The sequence below is a fragment of the Acomys minous genome, assembly GCF_964271855.1.
Source record: "Acomys minous genome assembly, chromosome: 9".
NCBI classification, from domain to species: domain Eukaryota; kingdom Metazoa; phylum Chordata; class Mammalia; order Rodentia; family Muridae; genus Acomys; species Acomys minous.
In genome coordinates this window covers 35,858,779-35,880,894 of record NC_140490.1, presented here as the reverse complement: position 1 = coordinate 35,880,894, position 22,116 = coordinate 35,858,779, and the positions used below count along the sequence as shown (strand labels likewise).

At 42.6% G+C, this 22,116-nt stretch overlaps 1 protein-coding gene across 5 annotated transcripts in view; it reads left to right on the top strand.

Annotated features, from left to right (window-relative positions):
• The first annotated feature begins 458 nt into the window (after positions 1-458).
• NAA35 (N-alpha-acetyltransferase 35, NatC auxiliary subunit) overlaps positions 459-22,116 on the top strand; it is a 44,587-nt gene continuing 22,929 nt past the window's right edge. Inside the window, exons 1-11 of one of the 5 annotated variants that reach the window (XM_084796661.1) lie at positions 459-563; positions 1,421-1,549; positions 8,097-8,130; positions 9,708-9,822; positions 11,207-11,281; positions 12,361-12,528; positions 17,201-17,267; positions 17,345-17,388; positions 18,064-18,114; positions 19,191-19,274; positions 19,989-20,103. In XM_084796661.1, coding sequence (XP_084652787.1) covers positions 1,426-1,549; positions 8,097-8,130; positions 9,708-9,822; positions 11,207-11,281; positions 12,361-12,528; positions 17,201-17,267; positions 17,345-17,388; positions 18,064-18,114; positions 19,191-19,274; positions 19,989-20,103 — 877 coding nt within the window. In that variant the 5' untranslated portion in view covers positions 459-563; positions 1,421-1,425. Of the gene's footprint in view, positions 564-635; positions 736-952; positions 1,077-1,420; positions 1,550-5,860; positions 5,916-8,096; positions 8,131-9,707; positions 9,823-11,206; positions 11,282-12,360; positions 12,529-17,200; positions 17,268-17,344; positions 17,389-18,063; positions 18,115-19,190; positions 19,275-19,988; positions 20,104-22,116 lie in introns of those variants that run through there. The other 4 variants (XM_084796660.1, XM_084796659.1, XM_084796662.1 and 1 more) reach the window with 4 other exon arrangements.

The window sequence follows — 22,116 nt, the reverse complement described above, 5'->3', positions numbered from 1 at the left end:
TAGCTCGAGGTTATAACTCAATGATATGCACTCTTATTCACGGTTAGCTCTCAAATCTTGGACACATGGCTAACTGAGGTTCCTACAGCTCAATGATAGACTGCTCCTCCACCAGGAGCAGTGATGTTCTTTTTTTATTTCTTTTTTTCATTAATTCAACCTGGGTTCTTTCCCTACTTCGCCCATAGCCACACAAAATCCATTTGCTTGAGGTCTGGATTATTAAGGAAAACCTAAAACACCGGAGTTTGGAAGGAAATTGCTATCTCGATGTAAATGTTTTGCTTTCTTTTGCCTTACTTAGTCCTTGCGCAGTACCGCAGGACGCTCTCCACCGGAAACTCCACCCCTCCGCTTCACCCTACAGTCACCTTTCAGAGTTTTCTCGGAAGCTGCGCCGGAAGAGGCGGGCTGCAAGCCCCCAGGCTCCGCCTCTCTGAGGTTCCGCCCACTGCCTGGTCTCCGCCGGAAAGGAGGAAAATGGAGTGTAGTTGTTGGTCTAGCCATGGGTTAAATTCCCGCGAGAAGAGAGGATGACCCTAGACTCACGTCTGGTGGCCTCGGTGAAGGAGGGGGCGTGGTCGGAGTGCGGAGTCCCGAGAGGAGGGGGGCGGGGTCGCGCGTCCAGGCCGTACGCATGCGCGCACGCGGGCGGCGGGGCGGGGCGGGGCTGAGAGCGGAGGGGCCCGCGGAGGCGGCGGAGGTGTCGGAGTCGTTATCTTCGTGGTGCGGTTGGTGCGTGGTGGCGCGGGTGGTGACAGGGAAGTACCTGGGGTGACCTATGCGGGGCCGGCGCAACCCCGCGACTCGCGTGTAGAGGACCTCGGGGAGCGGGCACCGGCGGCCGGTTGCTCGCCGCGCCTCAGGTCGGAGCCGGGGGCGCGCGGCGCGAGGCCGGGCTATGCTCGCGTCGCCCGGGCGAGGAGGGCCGCCTGGTGCCGGTTCCCCGCGAGGCACCGCGTAGACGCGTACCTCCCCTCCACCCCCCCACTCGGCCGCGCTCCGTCCGCGGGCCGGGGTCTAAGGGGATGCGCCTGCAGGGCGAGGCCAGGTCCAGGTTTTGCGAAACCCGCCAGGTGAGGGATGCTCCCATGCTGCCGAGCGGAGGAGGCAGCTCTGGTTCCGGAGGCCAGTGCTGAAAGCCGAGTTGATTCTTGGGGTGGTATTGCTTGAAGACCTCTGAACTAGTTGGAAGAAACTGTGAGTCTTGGCTGGTGCGAATCTCAGGATGGGAGCAGCAGTGGCGTTTAACGTGAGGTCTGATTGCACAAAGCTAGTCTTTCTGCAGTACCGTCCTGTGCAATCGGAGGAGTTCTGTCTCTAGGGTTGAGAAAGTCTTTGATCCAGTACTCAGGCAGTTCTGCAGCTTCTCCTCCTGCCAAAGCCTGTCCTCCGCCTCACACCAGTGTTCCCTTTCCAGGCATAATGGTTATGAAAGCTGCTGTAGATGATGGTGATTCAGGATGGGAGCTTAGTGCCCCTGAAAAAATGGAGAAAAGTAACACAAGCTGGGTGGACATAACCCAGGATTTTGAGGATGCTTGTCGAGGTAAGTTTGAATTTGGGGGCTACTGGTTTAAAATCTGGGGCAGGATAAAGTAAAGTCATAATTGTGTTTTCTCCATTTACTTCGATTTAAAAAGAAAAAGAAATCACCTTGTGATCGTATCAAATTTGTACTTGTTTTGTTTTTGATGAAGTCCCCTGTAGCCCAGGCTGACAAGGAATATTTTTGTTGTGGAGGATGACCTTGATTTCTCTATCCTCCTGAATACTGAGATTACTAGCAAGGACCATGATGTCAGGCTCAACTTTGTTAACCATACTTTGCTCTGCTGATTGTTTTGTTTTTTGAGACAGGCATTCTCTGTGTAGCCTTGGCTGTCTTGGACTCACTTTGTAGGCCAGGCTGGCCTCGAACTCAGAGCCAGCCGCCTGTCTCTGCCTCCCGATACTCTGCTGATTTTAACTTTGGTCTAAAGCAAGTGTATATTTGTTAAAACATTGGGTTAAATACAGATGTTGAGACTTTTTTGTTTTGTTTTTTGAGACAGGGTTTCTCTGTGTTAGCCTTGCCTGTCCTGGACTTGCTTTGTAGACTCGGCTGAGACTTTTTTAAAAAAGAATTTTAAAGATTTATTGGTGTGTAGGCAGGTATGGTGGCGCATGCCTGTAATCCCAGCACTTGGGAGGCAGAGGCAGGCAGATCGCTGTGAGTTTGAGGCCAGCCTGGTCTACAGATCGAGTCCAGGACAGCCAAGGCTAACACAGAGAGACCCTTGTCTCAAAACACCAAAAAAGAAAAAAAAAAAAAAAAAGATTTATTGGTGCTTTGCCTGTGTTATATGTGTGAGGGTGACGGATCCCCTGGCATTGGAGTTACTGACAGCTGTGAGCTGCATGTGGTTGCTGGGAATTGAACCCAGGACCTCTGGAAGAGCAGTCAGTGCTCTTAACCGCTGAGCCATCTCTCCAGCCCCCAAAGAATTTTATTCGTGTATTTGTTTGTATATATGTGTGAATAAGGCATTAGATCTCTTAGCAGTGTAATTACAGGCCTCTCCCAGAATCCTGGCTTATCCTGGAATTCAAACTATTACTCATGATTGTGCACCAAATGCTCTTAACTGTTGAGCCATCTTTCTAGCTCTGTGACATTTTTCTGGTCCCTGCTTACTGCCAACTTCATTTTTCCACCATTGCCCTATCCTTTCCAGTCAACCTTTTTTTTTTTCCTTAATTTATTTATTTATCATACACAGTGTTTTGCCTGCATGTACAACAGAAGAAGGTACGAGGTCTCATTATAGATGGTTATGAGCCACCATGTGGTTGCTGGGAATTGAACTCAGGACCTTTGGAAGAGCAGCCAGTGCCCTTAACCTCTGAGCCATCTCAGCCCCTCCAGTCAACTCTTACCTCTTTGAGCATCAAGATGCCTTGCCAGAGCCTTTGTGAATTTTCTCTGCATTTTTTTTCTTTCTTTTGGTTTTTCAAGACAGGGTTTTTCTGTGTAGCCTGGGCTGTCCTGGACTTGCTTTGTGGACCAGGCTGGTCTGGAACTCACAGAGATCCACCTGCCTCTTCCTCCCTGAGTGCTGGGGTTATACACGTGTGCACCACCACACCTGGCTCACACCTCCTTTCTTTAAAGCTTTTTCCCCCCCTTTTGTGGGTCGTTTTCTAGTTCCATGACCTCCACCCACTTCCACATAAACATACATATATTAAAATTAGAAGTTAGGATCCCCACGTGAGACTGTACACGTGGTATTTGTCTTTTTGAGCCTGAGGTACCTCACGTAATTTATTTTGTACTTTGATCCATTTTCCTATAAATTTCGTTTTTCCTTTTGGCTGAGCAAAATTCCACAGTGTATATGTATCATATTTTCATTATTCATTTATCTCTTGGTGGACCTGTAAGCTGATGCCATTCCCTTGCTGTTGTGACTAGAGCAGCAGTAAGGGTGACTGGGAGGTAGCTCTTTGATGAGATAAGAGTGCTTTGGGTTTTGTGCCCAGATGTCATAAGGAAGGGTAGTGTGGTAGTTGTAGATTTCCTTACTTAGCTTTGACCCCTTCCTTCCGCATGGATTTCCATGGTGGTATGCCAGTTTTCATTCCCAACAGTGAGCTTAGGACTCCTGATTTTCCTACATTCTCTCCAACATTTGTCATTCTTTATTTTCTTGACAATAGTCATTCTAACTAGGGTGAAATGTAGTTGCAAAGTAGTTTTATTTGCCTTTCCTTGATGATTAGCGGTGCTGAGCACTCCTTGTAGTATTATTGACTACTTGTATTTCTTTTGAGAATGGTCTGTTGGCTTCATTAGTCCATTTATTTTTTTTTTTTTTGACTGTTTATTCTTTTGGTGTTTAATTCTTGGAGTTCTTTATTCTACAGACTAATAAGTAAGGGCCTTCTATCATTCTGTGGCTGTGCTTTCTCTGTGATGCTATTTAACCTGTTGCTGGGGCTCTTCCTTGTGAGGTTCTGGCCTACACCTGTATCTGGGTGTCTGCCCTAGCAGTTTTAGGGTCATGGAATTTGCAGTAAGGCCTTCAGTCTACTTTAAACTCTTGTAGCTGTTGTTGTTTAAACTAGGTGAGAGATAACGGTCTAATTTCATTTTTATGCAAATATTTAGTTCTGCCCATACCATTATTGAATAAGCCTTTTTCTAGTGTATGTTTTTGATAACTTTGTTGAAAAGTTAGGTAGCCATAGCTGTGTAGGTTATTTCTGGGTCCTCTGCCTGTCAGGTTTCTGTGATTTCTTCACTCTCCATAGGGGCTTTGTAGTAGAGTTTAAGGTCAGGTATTGAGATGCCTCCACAGGGTTCTTTTTGATGAGAATTGCTTTGTCTATTTGTGGTCTTTTGTATTTACTTATGAGTTTTAGGATTGTTTTTTCTAGTCCTGTGATGAATGTCATTGTAAATTTGTAAATTTAATGAGGATTGCATTGTAGATTACTTTTAGAAATTTTATTTTCACAGTAATTAATTTTAGTAGATGCACTGCTTACTTATTGTCAACTTGACACAAACCTAGATTAACCCAGGAAGAGTCTCTTAGTCCCTGTTCTTTTGCTGTGGAGAGAAACCACAACAGCAGCAGGAAAACATTTCATTGGTGCTGGCTTACGCTTTCAGAGGTCTGGTCCGTTATCAGCACAGCGGGAAACATGGTGGCATGCAGGCAGATATGGTGCTGGAGAGGTAGCTGAGAGTTCTACATCCTGATCCGTCGGTCTGCAGGCAGCAGAATAAGACTAAGACACACTTCCTCCATCAAGGCCACACCTCCAGTATTGCCAGAAGTGCCCAGCACACAATGGCGGTGCCTGCCACCCTGGGCACTGGTCCTGAGTTGTATAAGCAAGCAGGCTGAGCAGGCTATGGGAGCAGGCCTTCCTGTTTGCAGCACTCCTTTAGGGTCCCTGCCCCTGCTCCTGTTTGAGCTCCTTCCCTAACACCCACCTGTGATCACCTGTGATTGGGATTTTCAAGGTGAATAAATCATCTCTCCTCCCAGCCTGCTGTTGGTTAGCGTGTTTATCACAGTAGGAGGCAAACTAGGACAGTAAGCCATATGCATTTAGAAATTAATTCATTGTTGGATGGTTTTGTTTGGATTGTATGTTTAGTGGGGATTCCTGTTTAGTGGGCTGTAAGTTTTGAAGTATTCCCTGACGATCTGGACTTTCTTTTAACAGCCCTCTTCTCATCTCTAATTTTGCTAGTTTGGGCCTTTTCTCTTTGCTTTGCTAGGACTTTGCCAGTCTTGTTACTCTTGCAAAGGACCTGTTCCTTAGTTTATTCTGCACATTGTTCTTTAATCTCGCTCACTTAGTGTCTGCCCTGATATTATTTATTGGTGCTACAGTAAGTGCTTACCCGCTGAACCATCTCCCCAGCCAAGAGCACTTGGAAGGATTTGCTTCCTTCCAGGGCCTGGTATGGCCATATCCAGAGGCTTTGGTGGGTGTGCTCTTGTGTGATTTCCTCCCTGATCCTGTCAGTGACTCACTGCTCCTTCAGAAGTGTATTGTTTGTGTATTATGGGGGATAAATCCTGCTTTTAATTTATTCTACCGTGGTCTTGTGCTAGTTAGTTTTTGGTCAGCTTGTCCCAAACTATAGATACCTGAGAAGAGGGGCCTTAGTTGAGAAATTATCTCTGTCTATACGGCAGTTTCCTAATTGCTAATTGATGTAGGAGGGCCTACCTCATCACCGGCAGGTCATCTCTAGGTAGGCAGGTGGGCCTGGGCTATGTAAGAAGAGTAGCTGAGTAAGACGGAAGCAAACCAGTATGAAGTGCTCCTCCACTGTCTGCTTCCATTCCTCCAGGTGCCTGCCCTGACTTCCGCTGTCTGTGCCCTCCCTCCATGATGGACTGTGACCTGTAAGCCAAATAAACCCTCTTCTTCCTCAAGTTCTTTTGGTCAGTGCTTTATCACAGCAACAGAAAGCAGACTGCTGCAGTATGTGCGTGTGAGAGTGTGCGTGTGAGAGAGACAGAGATGGCTCAATGGTTAAGAGCATTGGCTGCTCTTGGAGAGCACCAGGGATTGGTTCCCAGTACCCACATAGTGGCCCACAACATCTGTAACTCCAGTTCCAAGGAATATGATGTTTCTTCTGCCATTTGTAGGCACCAGGCACACATGTGTGTATATATATATATACAAACATGCAAATACTTAGACAGATTTTCTAAAAAAAAATTTTTTTTCAAAAAAAAATTAACTTATTATGTATACAACATTCTGCCTATATATGTGCCTGCTGCCAGAAGAGGGCAATAGTCTCATCATAGATGGTTGTGAGCCACCATGTGGTTGCTGGGAATTGAACCCAGGACCTCTGGTAGAGCAGACAGTGCTCTTAACCACTGAGCCATCCCTCCAGCCCCCAAGAAATAATTTTTTAATGATCTGTTTATTTTATGTACATGAGTACTCTGTTTTCATGCACATCAGAAGAGGAAATCAGATTCCAATTACAGGTGGTTGTGAGCCACCATGTGGTTGCTGGAAACTGAACTCAGGACTTCTAGAAGAGCCGTCTCTCCAGCCCAAAGAAAAGAGGTTTTTTGTTTGTTTTAATAATTTGTCTTAGGGTTTCTGCTGCTGTGATAAAACACTATTACCCAAAGCAACTTTGGGGGGTAAAGGTTTATTTTGCTTTCCACACTGTGTTTATAGTCCATCACTGACGGAAATAGAGGCAGGAACCTAGAGCCAGGAACTGATGCAGAAACCATGGAGGAGTGCTGCTGCTTACAGGCGGGCTTGCTTGCTTTCCTCCTCCTCCTCCTTTTTTTTTTCTTTTTTCTTTTTGATACATAGTTTCTCTGTGTAGCTCTGGCTGTCCTAGAACTCACTCTGTAGACCAGGCTGGCCTCTTGGGATTAAAGACATGAGTCACCCACCACAAGGTTCAGCCTGGTCTCTTCACAGCACCCAACACCGCCTGCCCAGGGTAGCACTGCTCATAGTGAGTGTTTCTGCAGGCTCAGTTTTGTTTGTGATGGTTTGGATGAGAATGGCTGATACATTTGAATGTTTCTCAGTTGGTGGATGGTTTATGAAGAATTAGGAGGTGTGGCCTTGGAGGAGTTGTATCACCGGGGTGGGTTTTGTGGTTTCAAACGCCCACACCACGCCCAGTCTTGCCTCCAACTTTGTATAAAATGTAAGCTCTCAGCTGCTGTGCCTTCCTACCTGTTGCCATGCTTCCCACCATAGTGGAAATTGACCCAACTCTCTGAAACTAAAAACAAACTCTCAATTTTATAAGTTGCCTTAGTCATGGTGTCTGCAAGCTAGTTTAAGATTTACTTGACACAAGCTAGAGTCATCAGAGAGGAGGGAACCTCAGTTGAGAAAATGCCTTCATGAGATTAGGCTGTAGGGCATTTTCTTAATTAGTGATTGATGGAGGAGGGCCCAGCCTATTATGGGTAGTGCCTCCCTTAGTCTGGTGGTTCTGGGTTCTATAAGAAAGCAGGCAGAGCAAGCCAATGAGTAGCAACCCTCCATGGCCTCCATCAGTTGCTGCCTCCAGGTTCCTGCCCTGTTTTGAGTTCCTGTCTCCACTGCTTTGATGACAAACTGTCATCTGGAAGTGTTCATGAAATAAACCCTTTCCTCCCCAAGTTACTTTTAGTGGTATTTTATCAAAGCAGTAGTAACCTTAACTAGGACACTGTCTCTCACAGAAAAAAAATGGTAGCTAAGACACTGTTTTTGATCTTACTGGTTTCTGTGTTTTGATTATGGAATTGAAACTGTTATTTTTCAGAGCTGTTAATTGAAAGATGAATTTATTTCTGTCACTTTGTTTGGTTTGTTTTTTTCCTCTTTTCTTTTTTTAAAGATTTATTTATTATGTATACAATGTTCTGCTTGCGTGTACACCGGAAGAGGGCACCAGATCTCATTATAAATGGTTATGAGTCATCTTGTGGTTTCTGAGAATTGAACTCAGGACCTCTGGAAGAGCAGCCAGTGCTTTTAATCTCTGAGCCATCTCTCCAGCCTAGTTGTGTCATTCAAGTAACTTTTCTCTTTGATTCTTTCAGAACTGAAGTTGGGAGAACTGCTTCATGATAAGCTGTGAGTGTTTGTGCCCTTTGAAATCATGTAATACTTTAATCTTTTTGTTGTTGTTGTGTTTTTTGTTTGTTTGTTTGTTTGTTTGTTTGTTTTTTGAGACAGGGCTTCTCTGTGTTCCTTAATCTTTTTTTTCCCCCCTCGTGTAGAATATTCCTTGAAGTCCAAGGAAATTCATGTTTCAGAGTTGTGAAAATGAGTTATAAATACAATTTCAACATGGGTGAGCTATCTTGAGTCGCTGGTTACATAAGAAACATCAAACTGTCAGGCTCATTTTCATGAAGATGGACATATTGAACCTGGGATTTTTTATTTTATTTTTTTAAAAAAGCTATCAGGTGTATGTCTAGTGTGGTAGATTAATCAGTGACTAAGTAAAGAGTTACTGGCCTGTATTTATTCCTCACTATGTTGCAGACACACTGTGGCCACGCTGCTTCAGGGTTAGGACTATAAAATCTTGAACTAACAAGTAGACAAATTTAGACAGTACTTGCTGGAGGAACAAGGAAAGGCTAACATTTGCCCTTAGAACCTTAGCTTGCAAAGAATCATCTAGAAAGCTTTAAAACTCCTGGCTGGATCCAGAGTTGCATCTGTAGTAAGTCAGCCTGAGACCAGATCTAGAATTTCCAATAGCTTTTTTACATTTTCCTGTTGCTTTTTAGCATTTTGTGCTGCTGAAGTGTCTCCTATTGACTTTATCTAAGAAAAATGATTTAGAGTGATAGAGTAGTTGTCGATAATTTGATCAGTTGAGCTTTCAGTTAAGCTTCTTCTGCCTTCTTTTGTGGCATATCTCAATTCTTTCTAAACATTTTTCAGTGTATAATTACTATTTTTCCCCCATGGTGAACAATCAGAATTTCTGGATTGTTTTGCCTTATATAATTGCCAAGATTTTGGACTTTGTAAATCAATTATCATTAAACTATGGAGAAAATGGAGCCAGAAGAGGGACGATGGCTCAGTTGGTAAATCGTTTGCTTTGTGAAACCGGGGACCTGGGTTTAATCTCCAGAACCTGTAAAATGTGTGCATGAGTTTGTAATCCCAGGAGGGGGCGTAGAGGTAAGAGGGTCACTGGGGCTTGCTGCCAGCCAGGCAAGTTAATATTGCTGAGCTCCAGGCCAGCAAGAGATGTATCTCAAAGGGTGACACACACAAACATATGAACACAAATGTGCATGCACCCATATGGATACACAAGTACTCAACACATTAAAAAAAGGAAAAAGATGCATGGAAAATGAAAAAGTTACACATTCTGAAAGTTAAGAGAAATTAAAAGAAAAATATCATTTGACAGGAGTCAATCTCTTTCAAAAAGTGCTGATCCATGTCCTGTTGGAGGAAGTGTAGATGATTTTGTTCTTTTCTCCGTAGAGCATGTAAGATCATGTGTATAGAATGTTCATGTATTTTGTCATAAGTGATGACTGAAACAAGTTTTAGCCAGTTATACACTTAATCCAAATAAATACATGGAATGCTGGAGTTGCTGAAAGTACTGTGATAATTTGTGCCACTATGGAAATCTAGGTTCAGAACTGGCTGATGGGTCCGTTTATTTGTAGGTTCGGTCTTTTTGAAGCCATGTCTGCTATTGAAATGATGGACCCCAAGATGGATGCGGGGATGATTGGAAACCAAGTGAACAGGAAAGTTCTCAACTTTGAACAAGCTATCAAGGTAGTTACTATATTTTTTGTGTGTCTTTGGTTTTTAAAATAGACCTTTTTTTAAATGTTAAAATGTGCTTAATAACTGAGGGTACACAGACTGTTCAGCTGTTCTTTTAAAAGCTTCTCTGTCATAAGAATTAGCATCTAAAGCAGGCATGATAGGACTTTTCCATGGTTCCAGCACGGGGGTGGGTGAGGCAAAGGATTAGGAGTTACTAGTCTCAGCTGTATAGTAGTTTTGAGATCACCCTGGGGTTCATGAGACCCTAGTTTTTTTGTTTTGTTTTGTTTTGTTTTGTTTTAAAATGTATAATACTTACTTACCGGTATAAATTAAAACCTGGAAATTAATGGCTTGAGATCTTCATTGTAAACTTGCTCTGATTTGTCTGTGTATTCTTTGGATTATTTTTGAAGGTATTTGAGTATATATGCAGGATGCTTCGCTCAGACCTTACGTTTTATGTTGTTACGTGCTGGGGTAAGAGAACTGCTGTGGGGTCCAAGCTACAGAGCAAGGCAATGTTTCAAAACAAACAAGCAGAAAACAGGGTAAAAAAGTAGATGAGATAAGCAAGACTTGAGTCAATGCCTGTCATCCCAGCCCAGGCTGTGTAATTTTGACTGTGATTAAAAATGCCTACTGAGCCGGGTGGTGGTGGCGCACGCCTTTAATCCCAGCACTTGGGAAGCAGAGGCAGGTGGATCTCTGTGAGTTCGAGGCCAGCCTGGTCTACAAAGTGAGAGCGGGACAGCCAAGGCTACACAGAGAAACCCTGTCTTGAAAAACAAAACAAAACAAAAAATGCTTACTGATTTGTCCTCTCTCTCCCTCCCCCGCCCTCTTCTGCCCTTCTGTTCCTCCCTTGAGACTCAGCCTCATATGTAGTCTGCCTAGAACTCCTGTTCTCCTGACTCCACAAGTGCTGGGCTTATGGACCTAACATACCATACATAGAAAGCTTGGACATTTTATTATAAGGAGTTTATTGTTTCAAATCTGACTGATTTTTTTCTTGCTCAGGATGTAAGACACACACTAGTAAAGTCTTATTTAAGATCCGTAGTTTCTTAGTTGTGCATGGCAGGTATATGTGTATCAGCACTGTGGTAGTGCAGGCCTGTGAGCTCAGCTCTCAGAGTGAAGCAGTGAGGTCAGGTTCCCGGGTCACCCGGGGCCACATGACTACTGCAGCCCGAGCAAGGAGCAGTAGTTTGTTCCTAAGAACAAAACATTAAGTTGGTGTCTTGATTTCATCAGGTAAGTTAGTGTTTTCTTTGGATTATTATTTTTTTAATAAGTAATTTTAAAATTCAAAACACAACTGTACACGGAGGGTTTTTTTGTTTTTGTTTTCAACTTTTCTGTTTACTTGTTCTCTCCTTTTTAGGATGGCACCATTAAAATTAAAGACCTCACCTTGCCTGAATTGATAGGAATAATGGATACCTGTTTTTGCTGTTTGGTAAGAAGCAAAACAAGACTGTTGACAAGTTAAGGTGTGGCTTCCCTGAATTCTTGGCGTTTGTAAAGTGTATGCACCATGTGGCATATGAAATGGTGGCCTCAGAAAGCAGGCACAAGGTTCCCTGGCTAAGTTAAGCCCTTAAATGGTACTTTGTTTCAGTGAGAGAAGGTTACAGCCTATCCAGAGTACTCTGGTTTTATGTTATCAAGGGCAATTGTAACTAAGGTTCCATGAGATGAGTACAGTTGAAGTGAAGGGAGGTGCAGACTGGCTTTGTTGCTGCTGTGGGATAGACTGTCATGAACTGACTGTCCTCTGCTACAAAGTGTTATAGTGGTTTATCTATGTCAGACACATGTCTTCTCCCTACACAGTTGTTCAGTTGTTAAAAAAAAAATTTCATTATTTTTCTAACATTTGTTGGTTTGACCATTGTGCACAGTAGTAATGGAATGTGTCAGCAGACCATGTGCATCAGTTGTTGACACGTACTGTTTTTTACCTAGGTCTTTCATATTTGAGGTTCCAGCATTTTATCATATTTCTTAGGGCTGCATTGGTAAAAGGAGCACGGCCAGAATTTTGTCTGTCTTACAAAGATTTCTTTACTACCTTTTAGCAATATACTATTCCTAAAGGAGTAGGGAAGGCCAGGGAGGGCTGCTGGGAATAGACTACAGTGGGTTGCTTTTGAATGCTGTAGTGTCTCTGCTTTGATTAGACACTCAGATTTTGTGGACTGGAATATTGGGCTTAAGAATGCTTCGCATAGATGGCCAGGCACTTGCAGTGCAGAAGGAGCACTGTACTTTAAAAGTCTGAAATATGGAGCCTGTAGAGCACTAGCCTCATGTGCAGAAAAGTTTGTGTTCCAGAATTTTGGAGACTCAGCCTATATAAGCTTCTTGAAAACTTTAGTCAATGAAAGTTCTCAGTCCTGTCTTCTGTGACCTTCTCTGTAACGATCTTTCTGATCTTACAATTAACGTCCTTATGAATTGGGCTTACTGTCTCAGTCTAGACTTTGCAAACCCTGTATTGTACAGGTGATTAATTCCCCACCTCCTTCTCAACAGATCACATGGCTAGAAGGCCACTCCTTGGCACAGACAGTGTTTACGTGCCTTTACATTCACAATCCAGACTTCATAGAAGACCCTGCCATGAAAGCTTTTGCTCTGGGAATCTTGAAGATCTGTGACATTGCAAGGGAAAAAGTAAATAAAGCTGCTGTTTTTGAAGAGGTAAATCCAGAAGCTCATGGGCCATTTTACTGTGCTGTAGATGAGTGATTCTGTGATGTGGTTTTGGTCCACATTAATTGAGATAATAATACCTGTACATATTTATAAAAGTTACATAGCTCATCAGACTTAGAGAGAAGTAGTCCTTTGCTCTTTGCTTCCATGCGTCAATAGTAGTTTTAAAAGCGTTTTTCTTACAGAAGTATTTTGAATTTTATCAGTTTCATAGTTTTTGCATTGATATAACTGCATTATTCTGTTGCCCCAGATAGTAATTTTTTTGTAGGGGAGGTTATTATTAAGTGCTGACATAGTTATGATTGTGTCAGTATTAATGATAGGTAAGTCCATATATGCCTTACACTTTTCATAAAAGGTTCGTTTTTCTTAAGTGATGTCTTAGGGTCTTATTGCTGTGAACAGATACCAGGACAATGGTAACGTTGGTAAAGAAAGCATTTAACTGGGCCTGGCTTACAGTTTCAGAGGTTCAGTCCGTTATCAGTGTGGCAGTGAGCATGGCGGCACGCAGGTGGGCTTGGAACTGGAGAGTTCTATATCTAGATCCACAGGCAGCAGCAGGAGACTAAGACTGTAGCTTGAGCGAAGGAGACCTCAGAGCCCACCTCTACGTGACAAACTTCCTCCAGCAAGGCCACACCTAGTAGTGCCACTCCCTGTGGGTATGTAGGGACCATTTTCATTCAGCTACCACAGGTGACAATGTTTTTCATTTAAAAATTTTCCTAAGCAGCCCTTGATTTTTCCTCTTCTGTTACTGTCGGGTAGTATCAGGTAATTATGTTCTTACTTTTGGGTAGGATATTGGATTTTTTTCTTCTGTAACATTAGTTGTTTTCTAGGTGGTTGCACAGCTGTTTTCCTCCTCTCTCTGGAGGATTCTGTTCGCCTATATTGCTCTTAGCTTGTTGCTTGGCTGAGGGAAGCATCTCTAGTTTGTTTCAAGGAAGAAACTTTGAGACTTTGCATGGTATGAAGTGTCTGTTCCTCCACGTGGTGCCTGATAATTGGGCTGTGATGGAGTCCGGGTTAGACAGTGTAGATATCACACCATGCTGTTTTGTGATTCCAGGATTGCAATCTGTTTTTCTACATGAGAGCTGTATTTTCTCTCTGGAAGCTAAAATTTGCTTATTAGTAAACATCTATTCAGCAGGCTCACTGTGTTAGTGGTTAGTGCTGCTGGTGAAAGCCTCTCTCTCTGATGCTGCTATGCCTGCCTACATAGATGATTTTTGTCCTTTAGAGCAAAGTGCTTTCATCTTCATTCAGGACTGATTTCGTTTTTTTATGTCAAAATTTTATTATTAATACCCTCTTGCTCTTTTTATTTAAATCCCCCCCCCCTTTTTTTTCCCCTTCCAAGACAGGGTTTCTCTGTATCACTCTGGCTGTCCTGGATTCACTTGGTTGACCAGGCTGGGCACAGACTCACAGTGATCCATCTGCCTTTGCCTCCATGCCCGGCTTTTAAAGCCCATCTTTTAATAACAAAACAAATTGACACTAGCAATTTCTACTTCTAGTCATGACTGAATTTCATATGGATCCTGGTACTGTCTAGAGACTGTGACATTTTCCTGCTTCTTCACCCCACTTTTTCCAGACTCCAGTACTTTGTCATCTTCACTGTAAGCACATCTCTAAGCATTTCTTCCACCTTCCGTTGTATACGTGGTAGCAGGTCTTCACATCATGATTTTACCTCGTATTCTACTGTGTTCTCTTGTACACTAAAGGATGTGTTCATGAGCCGTTGTTTTTTGGTTGAAAATACATTTTTTCTTATGATATTTTGATCAGGGTTTCCCCTCCCTCATTTCTTGGATCCTCCCTACCATCCCGCCCATCCAACTGTTTGCCTTCTTTCTCTTTCTTTAGAAAACAAACAGGGCAATTTAAAAGTAAAATAAAATAAAGCAAACAAACGGGAGAAAAAGAGCAGAACATACACATAAAAACACAAAATCATAAAACATACTAAACAAAAGACAGAGTTGTTGTGGTTGTTTCTGCTTTTTAAGCCCAAACAAAACACTATAAAACAAAACATCTCCAGAAATATCAGTTTTGCATTGGCCGTCTACTGCAGGGCATTGAGCCTCCCTTAAGTGTTTTGTTTTGTTTTTTGTTTTTTTTAAGTGTGGTTTTTATACCCAGTCTTATTCTATTAGAGAAAACTTATTTCAGCTTACAACTCTCAGATCACATTTGGTCACCGAGAGAAATCTGGACAGGAGCTGATGCAGAGACGCCTTTGGGGAGAGCTGCTTACTGGCCTGCTCCTTCTGGCTTGTTCAGCCATCTTTCTTCTACCCTGGGACCACCACCTGACCTGAGGTGGTGCCACCTCTGGATAGGGTTGAGTCTTCCCACGTCAGTCACTAATTTAGAAATGTCCTATAGTCTTGCCTACAGGCAGATCTTGGGGTACGGGGCATTCTTTTAATTGAGGGTCCCTCTTCCCAAGTAACTCCTGATGAGTTGATAGTAAACTAGCCAGTACTGAAGAAATGTAGGGAAGGACCTCACGGAAGGCCGGCACCTGGAAACAGGCACTAAAGCAGAGGTCATGGAGGAGTGCTGCTACTGACTAGGTATCCATGGCTTGCTTAGCCTACTCTTCTATACAACCCAAGACCACGTGCCCAGGGATGCCACTACACACAAGCAGCTGAATTCTCCTACATCAGCTGTTAATCAAGACAGTACCCCACAGACTTGCCTATAGGCCAGTCTTTTTTTTTTTTATTTAATTTTATTTTTTATTAATATTTTATTAATTTATTCATATTACATCTCAATGGCTATCCCATCCCTTGTATCCTCCCATTCCTCCCTCCCTCCCATTCTCCCCTTACTCCCCTCCCCTATGACTGTGACTGAGGGGGACCTCCTCCCCCTGTATATGCTCATAGGGTATCAAGTCTCTTCTTGGTAGCCTGCTATCCTTCCTCTGAGTGCCACCAGGCCTCCCCATCCAGGAGATGTGGTCAAATATGGGACACCAGAGTTCCTATGAAAGTCAGTCCCACTCGCCACTCAGTTGTGGAGAATGTCCTGTCCATTGGCTAGATCTGGATAGGGGTTCAAAGTTTACTGCACATATTGTCCTTGGCTGGTATCATAGTTTGAGCAGGACTCCTGGGCCCAGATCCACTCATAGGCCAGTCTTATAAGTGACAAAAACCAACCAGCACAAAATCATTTATCAACACAAATTGAACCATAAGTACCTTTGTGACAAACACTGTGCTAAGCCCTGAAGATGAAGCTATGGATTTAAACAAAGCCTTAATCTCATGGATATATTCTTTGGGACAAAGTAGTTAATGTGTAAGTAAAAGGACACACAGAATGTCATGTGGTGATAAGCCCTATGAGGAAAAATAAGGGAATGTGCAGGTGTGTTGAGGGGATGCAGGAGCTGGATGTTCCAGCACTTGGAAGGCAGAAACAGGTGGAGCTCTTGAGTTTGGGGCCGGCCTGGTCTACAGAGTGAGTTCCAGGACAATCAGAGCTATACAGTCAGGAGTAGGGTTGGGGTGGAGAGGATGCAGGAGAAAAACTGCCCGTTGAAGAACTGACACCAGGAACTGGAATACAGTAAAGGATGAGCCTTTAAAATAGCCTTAATGACTTAATTTGGAGGTGGTGTCAGCATGTACAAAGGTTACTGTGAGATATGAGACCATGTAAGGCCTTTTAAATAGATAGGTGGCATGTAGTTGAATGTATTACAGCAAGGACTAGTCCATGGATAGTGGCACACATCTTTCATCCCAGTACTCTGGAAGCAGAGGCAAGCAGATCACTGAGTTCCAAGCCAGCTGGGTCTACATAGTGTGTTGTTCCTGCTCCTGCCAGCACCAAAAGAAGAAAAGCCGGGACAGGTGTATCAAGTGGAGGGTGTGTCTGCAAAATAGTGTGTAGTGGTGATAACCTAAAGTAGAGAGGGATATGAAAGGGTGAGAAGTGGCTAGACTAAATTTGTAGGTCAAACATGCAGGTTTTCTTACCTATATGTGGTGGGGGGAGGGGTAGGAGTCCTACCTGGAAAATGCTAGGAAAATGGATTAAGGGTTTCTTTTTGGATATGCATAGCTTGGGTAGTAGAGCCCGTAAGGGAGAGAGATGTGCCCTGAACCTGGAGGATACGCTGGTTCTGTAAGTCCACTTGAGGTCTTCAGAAGACTCAGCCTGGCGACATGCAGCATACACTACTCCGTTCTACGAGGTGAGGGCTTCTCTATATAAAGTTGTAGAAACTATAGCACAGGGGAAATACTCTACCAGATAGTGTTAAAGTCATTCTTCAGAGTGGATCCAGCAAATCCTTGTCTCAGCAGTGAAATAATTGAACATTTTGTGGGGGTCCAGGAGATCTGTGCTCTGTCTTTTTTTAAACTGTGGACTATAAAGTGTGTCTCGGCTGTTTTTTGCATAGTGCTGCTTGAGATGCTCAACCCCTAGAGCGTGGACAAGCAGCTGAAGCCAAGGGTAGATAACAGCATGGCGTTGAGCTGTCTAATGTTCCCGCCAACAAGGAGGCTCAGCTGGACAGTATTGGCAGTGTTGAGACGTGTTGGATGGCATTCTGTCTCTGCATAGTGATTCTATTCAAGAGCGTAATTATTCATTTTTTGTTTAGGAAGATTTCCAGTCAATGACATATGGATTTAAAATGGCCAACAGTGTGACAGATCTTCGAGTAACAGGTATAAACTATTCACAACAATAATTTGTAAGTTTTGCGTTTTGATTTGATTTTCAAACTTACTGTGTTTCATTCTAGGCATGCTAAAAGATGTGGAAGACGACATGCAAAGGAGAGTAAAGGTGCGTTTCTCTTTGCTTTTCTTTAGGACTTATTTAAGACAAGGGTTGTGTTTGTAGCTCTCGCTGACCTAGAAGTCACTGGGTAGACCAGGCTGGGCTTGAATTCATGTCAGTGTGCTCACCTTTGCCTCCTTGGTGCCAGGGTAAAAGGCATGCGCCAGGAGGCTCAGCCAGGCCCTTTTAAAAAATTGATAGGGTTTATAATGGTGATAGTGATTTTTGTTGTGTTGGTTTTAAATGCATCAGTAGTATTGTGAGTCAGATGCTTCTGTTAATTTTTGGTTTTGCTTCTGTTGTTTTAATACCTGCTTTTCCTGGTCTTTTTAAGTTATTTACAAATACATGCATAAAACATTCATAGGAAAAAGAGAAGTACTGGGCACATTTTTCTTCAGATATTTTTCCTGAAAGACTTTTTGTTGTTGTTGTTTTGTTTTGTTGTTTACTCAAGACAGGGTTTCTCTGTGAGGCCTTGGCTGTCCTGGACTCTTTGTAGACCAGGCTGACCTCAAACTCACAGAGACTCACCTGCCTCTGCCTCCCAGAATGCTGGGATTATAGTGCTTGGCGAACATAGGTTTTTGTATATGCTTAATAAAGTAACTTAGTTCTTTCTTTACTTACTTACTTTAGGGTTCTGGTTGTCTTAATTTACTTTATTTTTTTTAATTTTAGAGTACTCGAAGTCGACAAGGAGAAGAGAGAGATCCAGAAGTTGAACTAGAAGTAATTGCCCTTCTTTTCTGTAAACAAGTCAGAGAAGCCCATCTCTCTCTCTCTCTCTCTCTTTTTTTTTTTTTTTTTAAGATTTACTTATTATTATGTATAGTGTGTGTCTGCAGGCCAGAAGAGCGTACCAGATCTCATCATAGATGGTTGTGAGCCACCATGTGGTTGCTGGGAATTGAACTCAGGACCTTTGGAAGAACCGCCAATGTTCTTAACCTCTGAGCCATCTCTCTAGTCCTGAGAAGCCTATCTCTTACTGCTATAGTTCTTTGAGTTGCATTGTAGTATATGGAAACCTTTAACAACAACAAAATATTTATTTGTTTATTTACTTACTTATTTATATATTTATTTATTTATTGTGTATATGATGGTCTGCCTGCATGTGCACCTGCAGGCCAGAAGAGGGCATCAGGTCTCATTATAGATGGTTGTGAGTGACCATGTGGTTGCTGGGAATTGAACTCAGGACCTTTGCAAGAACAGACAGTGCTCTTAACCTCTGAGCCATCTCTCTAGCCCTGGAATCCCTTTTTGAGGTGTTTGTTTGTTTGTTTGTTTGTTTGTTTGTTTAGCAATTGGGCTTTTCAAGGGACTTAATTCCCTTGTATTTTTATGTATAGAATAGTAATAAAACTTTTGAATATCTGAGTTCAAACCTTCAGAGTTCCTGAGACAAGAACTGGAAAAAAGATCACTTACAGATCTTATTTCAAAATGTAGTAAATGTCAAATTTTTTCGTATTATCAAAATTTACTAATACTAACCCTTTTATAGCTGCTAAGTACATGTCTTTGAAGCAATAGTCTAGGGTCTGACTTTGGATTAAGTCAGTCCTGTTGCTGTAGAGTGCAGTGGCTTCTTTTCCATTTCAAAGGAGCAAGCTTTGTTTACTATGTTTTTGGGGGCTTATTTTGTAGGCATTTTTAATTAATTAATTAAACTGAATAGAGGTCTGTTTACTGTAGTGAGTTATTGGCACAGAGATTTAGGAGTTCCAGCGTTATGTGTAGTTCGTCTGCAAGCCATCCTTTCAGGCTCTGCCTCTTACCTTACTTCCTTGTCTTCCCAGCACCAGCAGTGCTTGGCAGCGTTCAGCAGAGTGAAGTTCACCCGCGTGCTGCTGACAGTGCTCATAGCCTTTACTAAGAAAGAGGTAAGAAAATTGCTGTAATGGGTCAGTTTTAGATGGCATGCCTGCCCTGTTCTCACAGTTCTCTGTGTTTGGTGTGTTTACACTAATGCGTTTGTGGAAAGTGATTATACAGCTTTACAGTCTACTCTGTAACATACTGAGGTCTCTTGTCAGTAAATACTGTTTCAAGTGAATCTTTTTTTCCTGGATTCCCTTTATCCCATATTCATGAATAACTAGATTATTGGAATTTCCCCCTTTTTATACTTGACTATCTCTGGGTTTTTGTTTTAAAGATTAGTACCAAAAGCTGGACATAGTTACTATTTCTTTCTTTTTGCTTTTTTTTTTTTTTTTTTTTTTTTTTTTTTTTTTTTTGAGAGACAGGACTTCTCTGTGTAGCCCTGACTGTCCTAGACTCTCTGTGTAGACCAAACTGGCTTTGAACTCACAGAGATCCTCCTGCCTCTGCCTCCCTAGTGCTGGGATTAAAGGTGTGTAACACAACACCTGCCTAGTTCATCCGTTTTTAATTTATCAAATAAGATACAGAATTGAGGAGCAGGGGGAAGTTCGTATCCTTTCAGGATTTGAGCATCCTTCAATCCTGCATTAGGTGATTATAATTTGTGAGGATCCGAGTCGCTACCGTAGGATCTCATTACTGTTGTAGGACCTCTTCATCTGTACTTTCAGTGAAAGTGTCTTAAGTGTTTTTGGTGGTTTGTTTACTAGACCAGTGCTGTGGCCGAGGCTCAGAAACTGATGGTCCAAGCAGCAGACCTTCTTTCTGCCATTCACACTTCATTGCATCACGGCATCCAAGCTCAGAATGGCACTACCAAAGGAGGTAACTCATTTCCATTTCCTAGCTGAAACATGCAATACAGTGTGCTCTGACTTTCATTTCAGCCAGTCTGCCTGGACTTAGGGACATTTCCTCTGTGTGATTCAGAGAGCTTGAGGCTTCTTTGTAGATTTAGTCGGTGTTGAAAACAGGTGGTAGATCTTGCCATATCTTGTATCTTACTGTTGGACTCTGTATATGTACCCTGTCTTGTGTTTGTGCTATGATGCCAGCAGTCACTTTGTTTTCATCATCTCCTTCCTATACTTCTTTGGGAAACCCACCAAAGTCATTATACCTCACTCCATGAAGCAGGCCTAGTATTCCTGAGGTTCATGCACTATATTCACAGATGCTTGTCTTCACACGACTCCGGAACTGCCCATGGGATTCTGAGCACTTTTAGGGAAAGAGTGCTTGATGTGTTAGTAGCATTTACATCTTACATGTGAAATAAACGTTAATAGGGATAATATATCTATCTCTGCTGTAAAATAGATTGTTGGGTCAACATTTTAGCATGTACAACAATGCTGATTATCCTTAAAACTCATGAAATGGTATTTATAGTCTTGAATTATTTAGATGTAAAATATCCACAGCTCTGAAACACATTATTATATAGTTAAGGAAATGTTTCTAAAAATGACTAATACATTAAAGCAGCTTACTTACAGTTGGCTTCTGGCCATGTGTCTGGGGGACTTGGTTCATTAGACTGAGTTGGGCATATCTATTCCCACTGTGAGTGGCACCATTCTCTAGGCTGGATCCTGAAGTACGTAAGGCTAGAGGAAGCAAGCTGAGAGCAAGCTTGCATGTGTGTGATTCTGTCTACTCTCTACTCTGCATATGGCATTGCTCTGGGTCTCCGTTGTCTTGAGTTCCCTGCAGTGATGTGCTGTGGCCTGTCATTGTGAGCCAGATGACCCTTTCTTGGTTCCTTGGTTGGTTTTCTCAATGTAGTTTGTCACGGCCACAGGGACTGACACTGAGAAAGTATCTGCTATTCATTGAGTTGCCTGCTTAAGAAGTAAGGAACATTACTGGATAATTTCAGACGTTTAACTCTGTGAGAATGAATCGGTTTCTCCTGCCTAAGTCTTGCCAGTGCTTAGCTTACAGGTGTGCCGCCAAGTCCCAAGCCTAGTTTGGTATATGTGTTTGTGGTACTGGGATTGGACTCAGCGGCATGTGTGGTACACAAGTACTCTGCACTGAGCTATATTCCCTAGCTCTCAAATTAAAATTTTGTTTTGTTTTTTGTTTTGATTTTTTTGGGGGGATTTTTGTTTGTTTTGTTTTTTTTCCAGACATAGTTTCTCTGTGTAGTCCTAGCTATCCTGGAACTCACTTTGCAGACTAGGCTGGCCTTGAACAGTCTCTCTCTCTCTGAGTGCTGGGATTAAAGGTGTGCACCACCACTGCCCATCAAAACTTTTTTTAAATAGCGCACATATGTATAGGATAATTATATGCCTAACTGAATTATACATGGGAGCAAAGCTTTTCTATTTTTTCCCACATAAAATGGTAAAGACATTGAATCTAGTCAGGAGTGGGATGTAAATATGTATTCTACACATGATGGGTTTGTAAAACAGCTATCATAGAACTAGGGAAATAGAGACAGCTCAGCAGTGAAGAGCACTGGCGGCTGATTTGACACCCAGCTCTCTCATAATAGCTCAGAACTCTCCACCTCTAGTCCTTGGGCTCTGACGCCCCTTTTCTGGACAAAATAGGCAATGCGTACACATAGCACACAGGCATACATACAGATGAAACACTAATGCACATAAAACACATCTGAGTGTTCTGTGAGTCTTAGGAAACCCTCAACTCTTTCCAGTGCTCCCTAAGGACACTGAACTGTACAAAAGAGGTAAACAGGAATTTTTGCAGACATGCATCTATACACATAATAAAATAAAATGCTAAAGATGACTGTGATCGGAAAGTTAGGCTGGGTTTTATATAGAAAATTGAGGTGGCAGTACGTGGAACTAATTTAAT